The 10,050-nt window shown below is 36.6% G+C and overlaps 1 protein-coding gene and 1 long non-coding RNA gene across 5 annotated transcripts in view; one reads left to right on the plus strand and one right to left on the minus strand.

Annotated features, from left to right (window-relative positions):
- The window catches only part of CAMSAP2 (calmodulin regulated spectrin associated protein family member 2), a 99,204-nt gene extending 94,411 nt beyond the window's left edge, over window positions 1-4,793 (plus strand). For all 4 annotated transcript variants that reach the window (XM_026118463.2, XM_026118473.2, XM_026118481.2 and 1 more), the window contains one exon: window positions 1,535-4,793. In XM_026118463.2, the coding sequence (XP_025974248.1) occupies window positions 1,535-1,840 (306 nt within the window). In that variant the 3' untranslated portion in view covers window positions 1,841-4,793. The remainder of the gene's footprint in view (window positions 1-1,534) is intronic.
- LOC112994266 (uncharacterized) lies at window positions 4,350-10,019 on the minus strand. The gene is made up of 3 exons (XR_003261910.2): window positions 9,717-10,019; window positions 8,409-8,772; window positions 4,350-6,064 (listed from the first exon to the last, which is right to left on the minus strand). It is a non-coding gene; the product is annotated as an uncharacterized LOC112994266 (long non-coding RNA).
- Between the last annotated feature and the right edge of the window lie 31 nt (window positions 10,020-10,050).

Genomic DNA, 10,050 nt, shown 5'->3' on the forward strand with positions numbered 1-10,050 from the left:
TTTTCCCTAAAAGCATAAATGCCTAAATCAAACCACAGTAAGATACTAGAAAGACATGCAAGTATAAGTGGAAATACTGAAATGAATTTTCTTCTGAGGTTGTTACCTCTTATTAAAAGGCTTGAGTAACCTCTGTGACCTGTTTCCTCTGTAGACCGAAAGATTCAGTAGTGCTGTAGAAACGATAGTTATCACATTACACTTGCAGCATGGGATGCTGAATTAATTAATAGACATGTTAACTGATAGTTACTCCCTGCTTAATATGGCAACTTCAACATCAAGATTTTTATAATTTGTTCGCAAAGTTGTTTTCCATAACATGAAAAATACCCATTTTATACATACCAGTCCTTAAACTGGGACTGTTAGGCCTAAAGCACAATTTTATAGCACTTGAACTGAATAGATCCTAGGAGTAGGCTGCTATGCTCTGTGTTTATGAACAGAAAGGAGTGAAATGCATACCTCATAGACTTTTCTGCTGTTTGCAAACAGCAGGACAAACTCAGGGCTTACTGCCACAGAAGGGTGCTTTCCAGCCTTTTCTCTTATGCTAGTACAAATGTTTTAAGGATCAGAACTCAGGGACCCATATGTTTCCATGCAAAAGGAATAGCCAGGTGTTTGAGGATGAGAAATGGGACTGTTCCTTTCATCAGCTGTGACAAATCTGACAGATTAAATAGGTCAAAGAATGTGGGTATTTAGAATCCGGATTTAATTAATTTTCTGGAGCAAATGTCATGACAGTATTTCTGCCCCTTTGACTCTTCTAATTCTTCTGGCTTCACATCAGGATGTTGCCCTCTCTCTCTCTCCAGATGCTTTCCAAAAGTGACAAGTGAGACACTGAGACAAACTCTTTCAGGTCCAGTGACTGGGAGCATAATAACCCCCAGGAAAGAACAGCTGTAAAAAGGTCATGCTTAACTCTGGGATGCAGCATATTCACTTGGCTGAAGTTGTATGTGTTCAGGGCACGTGCCCCATAGAAGCTATATAGGGATGGAACAGAAATCTTTGAAGATTTCACTTTATAACAGACCTTTGCTTAATACACTTCAGCTGACTTTACAGTTTGACCAAACTTGAATGGATTCAGAGATGACAGAAAACCCTGGAGGATCATAACTGGAGGATCTTTTAGACATCTAGACATGCCTAAAGTTCCTATTCCAAAACTTAGAAGTATTAGACTTGTTTGATGAAATGGCTCTAACATTTTTTTATTTGGGCAAAAAAAAATCCTTTAGGATGCCTGTTCCTCAGGGACAGCTAAACAGGTATAGCTGAAATTGCCTGAATAAGGTTTTGCCTGAGAAAGAAACCTTCCATGTCAAAATTCAAATAGTTGAAGCAGAGCAAATTGTAATGATGGAAAATAAGGTCTTCTAATGGAAAGTGTTAGATATGCTTATTAGCTCTGATAGAAAAAAAAAATCAAGATGAAAATTCAAAATTTTTGAATGCTTTCTAAGTGCAATGCAAAATTAATATTGTGAATCTTTTTCTTTCTTTCTTTCTTTTAAAGGAAATGGAAAAATCCGATGCCAATAATTTCTTAATCTTGTTCCGGGATTCAGGCTGCCAGTTCAGATCTTTGTATACATACTGCCCTGATACTGAAGAAATCAACAAATTGACGGGGATAGGTCCCAAATCTATCACAAAGAAAATGATAGAAGGACTGTATAAATACAACTCTGACAGGAAGCAGTTTAGCCACATACCTGCTAAAACTTTGTCTGCCAGTGTTGATGCAATTACCATTCACAGCCATTTGTGGCAAACCAAGAGACCAGTAACTCCTAAGAAACTTCTACCCACCAAGGCATAGTAGATGGGAACAATTTTTGCTTCAGACAATTATGATAAACTTGCACTTCATCTTTACTGCCTATAGAAAATAGATTTCTAGTTGCCAACAAGACTCTTAAAACTGGACACCAAGTTCTATTATGCCCAACTGGAATGTAAACACAGTATTTAGGAGTACAGAAGATTATCACTTAGATGATACTTACAAGTGATTATGGAAATGTTTGACTTGTGTGGAGATTTTTATGTGCTAATACAATATATAGAGTATATTTGCTCTGTATTTTGATTAGATACACTGAAGCACTGAATGTTCATCTTTAGTGACTCAAACTACATTTTTTTTTACATCTGTTGCCTTATACATTTGTGCTTGTCTCAAAATATTTTTTCTTTCACTAAAGAAATACTTCCTAATATCCTCAATACCATTGAACTTTACATATTGACTCTTACAGTGAAGACTAAATGGTAAGTTGTATGTCACTGAAGAACAGCTGAATGGGTCTGTTCTGCAAGATCCTTATTGTATGCTGTAACAAAATCAAGAGTCATTCCCCTGAATATTTCTAATTCCATTTCAAGTAAATAATACTGGTTTGCTTATAGACTAAATGGTAAGGTAAAAATCTTTGAGTTGCCTAGAGAGAAGTATCCTTCAAATGAATTGATTAACAACTCAGGGTATAGTTAGACGATGCAGTTATTCCTGTTTTAAAAAAGGTACCATCTGCAATGTAATGATTGACCACATGCTTGCTCATAATTCCATTAAAATATACAGTAAAAAGATTTGGCAGACCTCTTAAACGGTTTAAGCAAATATGTATTATTTTGCATTGTTCCAGATGAAGAGTGGGTTTATGGTCAGTCACTGCTCCTCCACGAGAGGAATAGCAACTTACTAAAACATTCAGAGCTAGATCCCTGATGTCTGCCTGACAGAACACTAAAAATATTCAGGAAGAATCACATAATTCACTAAGTCACAGATCTTTCAGAAGTTGTTTCTAATTGCCGTTGATTTTAAGATCTAGGCCACTATCTGTTCTTCCTGCCTTCAGATCTGTCACCTCAGACTTAAATCAGTTTTCCAGGGAACAGACATCTGATAAGAGTTTTCTGTATGTCTAAGTAAATGGCTTTCTTGATATGCTCTAACGGATCATGTCTTGTGATGCTTATTAGTTTTAAATACATATGGCAAAAAGCCAGAATGACATTTCAATAAATTTATAATATAACCATTTACAAAAAAAACTTGGAGCATATTTCAGTATTATTTACAAAGGGCTGCATTTTATTCCAAAACAGTGTTTGATTATTTTATAGATCACTATTCTGTTTCAGTGTTTCTTTTTCTAATTTGCTTTTAACATACAGCACTGTTCTGAAAAAAAACTACAAACTTGAAGCCTCCCCTGAATCTGTGGCTATCTTGTCAATGTACACCAGAGGATTAGTTGGGGGAAAAAATCTCATTCTCAGGAAAAGACTTGAATGATTTGTGATTCTGTTCTGTTTCAGTGTTGTGACAACTACATAGACATAAGACAGTATTGTACTATAAGTATCTAGTCCATTCTGCTTCATGGGGAGTAGAAACTAAAACTATGTTCATGTTTCCCTCATTAAACTGCTTTGAGAGAAATAAAGCCTCACTACTATGATGTACTCATTTACTTATATAAAAGATGCACAGGAATGAGATGTCATTAAACAGTTTAGAACAGTACTTTTTTAAATTATTATAAGGCCTTAGGCATCAATGCATCTGGGTTATAAACATTTTCTCAAAAATCCTATCAGTTTTACTGTAATTTATGTTATATTTATGTATATTTGTTAAAACTGTAAAAAAAAAAATCACTTTAAAATACATGTTTAATATGTATGTGGCTCAAAACTATTTGTGGTTAGCTGATTCCTACTGTTTGCATGTATATGACCAGGATATGTAACTCTTATATTTCAAGTGTATACATATTGTGTATATAGTATATAAATAATATTAAAAAAAGGTGAAAGAGGGTTTGCACATTCTGCCTGTTAGACAGCTCCTACGAATACCATTGTAGGAACATCTTGAATAACCACATGAAATTGTGTATAATATACAGTGGTTCAAGAAACCAGAAGGTTGGAATTAACTGATACACATACGGTGAATAACTTCAAAAGAAGTTTTATCATGAGAGGCTTTTTCTTTCTAAATCCTGTGCTATGATTTAACTGAAGATTTGCAACACCATCAAGACACACATCCATCTAATCAAAGAACTTAAATACATGATGGAGGATTTCTTTGAATCATTTTAAATATATCTGAATGTACTAAGAAATTTACATTTGTCAACAGGTTAAAGATCTGTGCCGTGTCTAAAAGTAGAATGTGAATAATGCAGTTGAAAAGTTCATTGCTCGCAGTATAAAGTTTTACTGAATGCAGGAAAAGTAAAACTAGATACACTTTTCCTTTTTAAGCCTGCAAATTTTCTAATTACAGTGGATCTTTGGTTGGGATCATGTTTAAAAAAAAAAAAAAAAAAAAAAGCTTTCCATAAAGGCCAGTATTTATCACTGACCTTATCAGAACACACTGGTGCTTTCATCAGGGGTATTATTATTGTTGCTACAACTGAATTGCCAAACTTTCATCTTAGTTTTTGGAGCAAAATTTCAGATTCTAACAGTCATGATAGCTACTGAAATATTTTTTTTTAAATTTTAGTATGACTGTTAGTTTTTATTATTTGGCTGTTTAAAGCCAAATTCAGCTATTTAATTTTGACTTAATGGGCACTGTTAAAAAATGTACAGTGTATTGTGTGCTTACTTGTCCACTTCTATGGAGCATAGCTTCCATATTTTTTCAAATGCTGTGCTGTAAAATATTGTCATTGCTACTTATGTGGTACAGTGTAGTTTTTTCCTTTCATTTAAATAAAAGCATGGCACCAAAAAGTACATAATTTGTCCTCTTGCTTTCATCTAAATATAAACTGAAATTATAAAGTTTACCTGTATATTTAAATGTTGGGTTTTCCTCATTGTATTTCAGCAACTTAGAAATTTTAGGGAATGCGCAGAATTTCTATTTCTCTTTTTGTTCCCCATTGTCTTTGTATTACTGTCTTTCACATAGAATTTAGGTTTCTGATATTATCAAGCGTAGGCTATTAAAGAATTAGGCTTTACACTCCATTCTTGAGGACAAAATGGAGTTACCGTTTTCCCTTCAAAAGTGAGTTTCACAGCTGCAAGCCAGCTGATAAACTCCCTGTACTATGGTTAGTTTCCATTGTTTCAAAAACAGAGAAACTTACTGTTCAATGTAAAAGGATCGCTTCAGATGGGCAGGTTTCCGAGATGAACTGTTATCTTCAGCAAGACAGCTAATAAAGAATATGACCTTTTGTGAAATAAATTGTGGTGCAATCTTGAACAAAAACAGTATCCAAAAAATAAGGCCTCTCTTCCAGATATGTAAATTAGCAAATGTTTGCTGTCCAAATTATGCCTTTTTTGGATTTTTGTGTTGTCCTGCCAGGTTGCAAAGCAAGAGCAAGCACTGCTGGTGAAAGAGGACAGGACATCACTGCAGTGTCAACAGTCAGAATAAATTCTTGGGCTAGCTCAAGCAGACAGAGAATCACTGAACTTTGGAGCTACTCAAAGGACAGATTCAATACTACAGTACCTCTGACATTAGGGCTTTTAGTACTGAATTGAAAATTAATGTGGCTGAAAATTAATAGCGTTCCCTCTTCCCCTAAGGAAGTGCCAGATCAATCAGTTCCTTGTACGGCATCACAACCAGGCTGACACAAGCAAGGAATGATGTTGGAACATGAACAGAAATTGCACCCAGTAAAGCTATTTTTTCAGTGGCGAGTCTAGCTCAAATTTTTCAGACTTTGTACAGACAGGTTTTAGAACAGATTTTATTTCTTCTGTTCTTCTGCAAGTAACACTGCACTGACAAACTTCAGATCATGCCCCGGCTAATTTAACAGACTATGACTGTGCTGTGTCTAAATTTGTACAGAATTTGTGAAGCAAAATTTGTCCTGCTGTGGGATCCAGCAGTGTAGAGATCTGGTCTTAACAAGCGCAGAAGAATAATCTTGGTTTCACTTGGAATGTAAGTGCTTGGATCAAGCAGCACAAAAAGGTGATGTAAAAATGTCTCAAATCCAGATCTGCTGATCAGCTGTAAACATCAGATGTCTTTTCCCAACATCTTAAAAAAAAAAAAAAAAGATACAGCTTTGCAAGGGTTAAACCTTCATCTATTTGTATCTTTTCAAATAGCAAATTAGCATTTCTTTGCTACCTTGTTACTATTTTAATGAGCTGAATAAGCAGTTTGCAGAATTGTGGCTATAAAGATCAACCTTGAGAGCCACAGCTCTTTCCAGCTGACAGCTTACGTTTAGCTGCCTACGCTCTTCAAACCTGAAAGTTCTACTTAATTAAAAAGAAAAACAAGAATTATCGTTTTCAGATTTGGGTGTCAGAAGAATTCAGTATTTTAAATATGCATAGCATCTTTTTTCTTTCACAAGCAATTTTTTTAAAGAAAACTAATCCATTTAGAAAAATGATGTGAAGTGCATGAACATACATACACATGCATGCCAAACAGATCCTTTCAGACTTACTTGCTTACACACAGTGGTACAAAGGAATACAGTTTATTTAGAAAACCTTGGCAAATACAGTCAAATGGGGTAATGAAGCTACTCTTGCTTATTCCTTCTAGTAAACAAAAGCAGCTACATTTCTGCTTTCTGGAGAATTATACTACATTAAATTGCTATAGACTCAGAACTACTGGTCTTCCTAAGAGGCAGGGAAGCAATCTAGACACACATGTTTAAGAGCTCAATACAAACCTTTTAGGAGATGGAGCTCGTAACACCAGGCTTTTTACCAATTTTAAATTCAAGGATAATACTGATGGGCTCTAGACAGGAAGAGCTAATAAAAACCATAGGATTTCAATAAACAACAGAAAATCACAGAGTAAATTTAAGCATTCCACTGAGAAATGTTATTTAAAACCACCTTCAGCTTCTTATTAAACAACTGGAGGTAAAAAGTGCTTAGGAGTAAGTAATATATTATCCTTTGACAGATTTATTAAGAAAGATACTGAAAAGAATTTTTTTTATGTAAGATGTGTCAAAGTTTTCTGTTAAAGGTATGTGAATTTTATGGAGGCAAATACAAAGTAATATCTATATGCATTTTTATGTCACTGTTAAACTGTTGATGGAGTTTTGCATAAAGACTAAAAGCTAATACGACGGTTTCCATCAAGACAAGCTCTGCCTTATCCCTTCTACATCATCACTGATCTAAATCTCTGTATAACAAGAACTGGCAAGAGCCAACGAGCCTGCAATTATTTAAATTATCTGAAGCCAGATTATAGGCTTGCTCAGTATTTTATTGCTTGTGAAAGAACAAAGCTACCTGAAACTGGGGCTATGATGCTGACGTACACAAGCATCTAATTCTTGTAGATTATGTAAGCAAATTTAACACCAGCTGAATTGTTATCTCAAAGTTCTGGAAACCCTTTCTTGAAATGAGTGAAAACTGTCTTCAGAAGTAAAGTTTTAAATAATCAGAACTTTTTTTGCAACTTTTTACAACAACATCATGTAAACATAACATAAAATGGAAAGATTTGAATGGTTCTGTTATAATCACTAAAAATCAGGGGATTGGCCCATTTATATGGTGTCAACACAAAACTGCAGATTACAACCTGCTGGACTGCACTGGCAGGTCTTGTGCAAGGTTAGCTCTGGGCAATGATTCTAAGAACGCATCCAATCCTGTCGACGTTGTCTGTGGCCACCTGCAACATGTCTAAAATATTCACAAGGTTTCTTTCCTGCAGCAGTCCAAGGACAGACTGCAATGTTGCAAGGCAATGCAAACTCCTTCTCTAGTAATCCTGATTTTCAAGCTCTCTAAAGCTACACCCAACAGCTCTGCTACTTAGGGGAGTTACCTTATATGCAACAATGACTAGGGAGTTCAAAATAACCTGAGGCGGTCCCAAGGACATCTTTCTACACCTGAGTAAGAAGTTCTTAAGAACCAGAGAACAGGGTCTTCTGTTTCCCCACTTTCAATAGACAGGATGTTATGAAGTGTCCTTGCCAGATACTTAAGAGCAATGGAGGACTGCTCGATGTGCCCTCCCAGGCAGGCACATCGAGTAATGCTAACTTCTTCCATACCTCTCCTAGAGGGGAGACATTTAGTTCTTGAAAGCTTGAAGGGATTTGCTACAGCATTGTGAAAGGCCCTATAACAGGATAATTTCAAATTCAGAATTTCCTTTTCCTTTTGGGTCTATTTCTTTCATCCCATCCATTTTTTCTCAACAGATACACTCTCACAGACTCAATCTCAGGAACGCCGCTGAAAACGAAACTATTGCACAAAAGATGTATGGACCACAGTAACACCACTGTGAAGTCAAGATAAAGTTAAATTTAAAATCATACCCGCACTTAGCTATTGCTTTGTTGGATTAAACAAAGTTTAAAATGGAGTATTCTTACCTAAGTGATTGTTCAGCAAATTTATGCCCACAGATCTGTTTGGAATTGAAGTCATCTTGTTTTTCTCATCCCTTTTTCATTTATAGTCCCTGTTATATCATATGTATTGGGAAACATTTCCATTTTTATAAATATGTTTTCTATTAAACAGTATCTCCAATGGCAACTAAGCGACAAGTGATATTCTCATAAGTAAATGGAAGGATTCAGTGTTCCACTGAAGAACTGAGTTTCCTGTGATGTGATACTGAGATTTCAGGGGTGCAGAAGAAACCCTGTTCTTTGCTCGTCGGCTGTGGAGTCACTGCTGTGCAGCCAGGTGGCACTTCATCTGTGCTCCTCCTTACAGGATGGACATGTTTTCCTTTATGTATTCATTTCAGAAAGAAGAGAGAGAGAAAATAACATTATGAGGGGATTTCCTCTCTGCCCCTTGGCTGATTCCCAGCAAAACTGGGCTCCTTAACATTTTTATTCATTAGTGTGACAGAGAATCCAGTTCAGCTTCATTTAAATCCTCGACAACCTTCCCTGGATCTCTGATACATACTTCTCTCTCACAGACACACACAAACACACAAAAAATTAAAAAAAAAAAATCTGGTCTCTTCTACTTTCTCTATCACAAAATTGACACGGTCTCCATATTGATCAGATTTAGAAATGAAAAATGTCTGTTCCTGCTGATGCGTTACATTGATGCTGATGCATATGTGTTGTTTTTTCCCCCAAATACTATATGAGTATTTTAATATGATTTTCTGCATTTCATCTCACAGCTATATAATTTATATAAAGATAACAATGTTGAATTTTATAAAAATATGGACACTTAGTTTCAAAGTATTATTTCTATAAAAAACACACTCTTTTCCAACAGTCCAAAGCAGTAATTGCTCTGCCTGAATTTTCAAGCATAACTACTGGCTGCCAATTAAAGGAAGATCGAATTTTCTGTAACACAGCAAGAACATACTTAAAAAAAAAATCCAAGGCTGGCCTGAAATCTGGAAATATCTCGTGCAGTAATTAAAGGTATTGCCAACAAGCCATAAGCCTCCACTTCAGGAGCAGAGGAAAGAGGACTGAGCAGGACGGGGTGGCAGTTTGGCAGTCACAGCGCACCATCATCACGAGGGGAAGAAGTGCATCTGGTCTGCATTTATTAGATGTTTTTTCAGTACCTTAATAGATATTTCAGATAACGCGATATATATACAATTTTTGCGTGAACATCCGAGATGTCAAACTCACACAGCTAAGCTACGAAAAGAGTTAAGCTAGACAAAAGCACAATAAAGACATTACTAAGGAGGCAGATCCAGGAGAAAGGGAGCGTGTGGAGCGCGGCTTCACCGCCGCCGGGAAGAATCCTTTGTTTCGGCACACTGAATTATTTATAGGTAACTCCCTACCATTAATCACCAGAACGTCTTCAAAAAGCACAAGGCGATTCTCACAAACGTGCCCCGATTTAGGAAACTACCCGTAACCTTCAAGGTAGCGGCGGGAACCCGCTCCCTTCCGCGGCCAACGGCCGACGACTGCCAGGGGCCAACGGCCGGCAGCGGACGCGCTCCACACGGCCCCGGCCCCGCGGCCGCGGCCCGGGAGGGGGCGGGATTACGCGCCGGCCCCGCCC

This window comes from Dromaius novaehollandiae, chromosome 8 (genome assembly GCF_036370855.1).
Source record: "Dromaius novaehollandiae isolate bDroNov1 chromosome 8, bDroNov1.hap1, whole genome shotgun sequence".
Classification (NCBI taxonomy): domain Eukaryota; kingdom Metazoa; phylum Chordata; class Aves; order Casuariiformes; family Dromaiidae; genus Dromaius; species Dromaius novaehollandiae.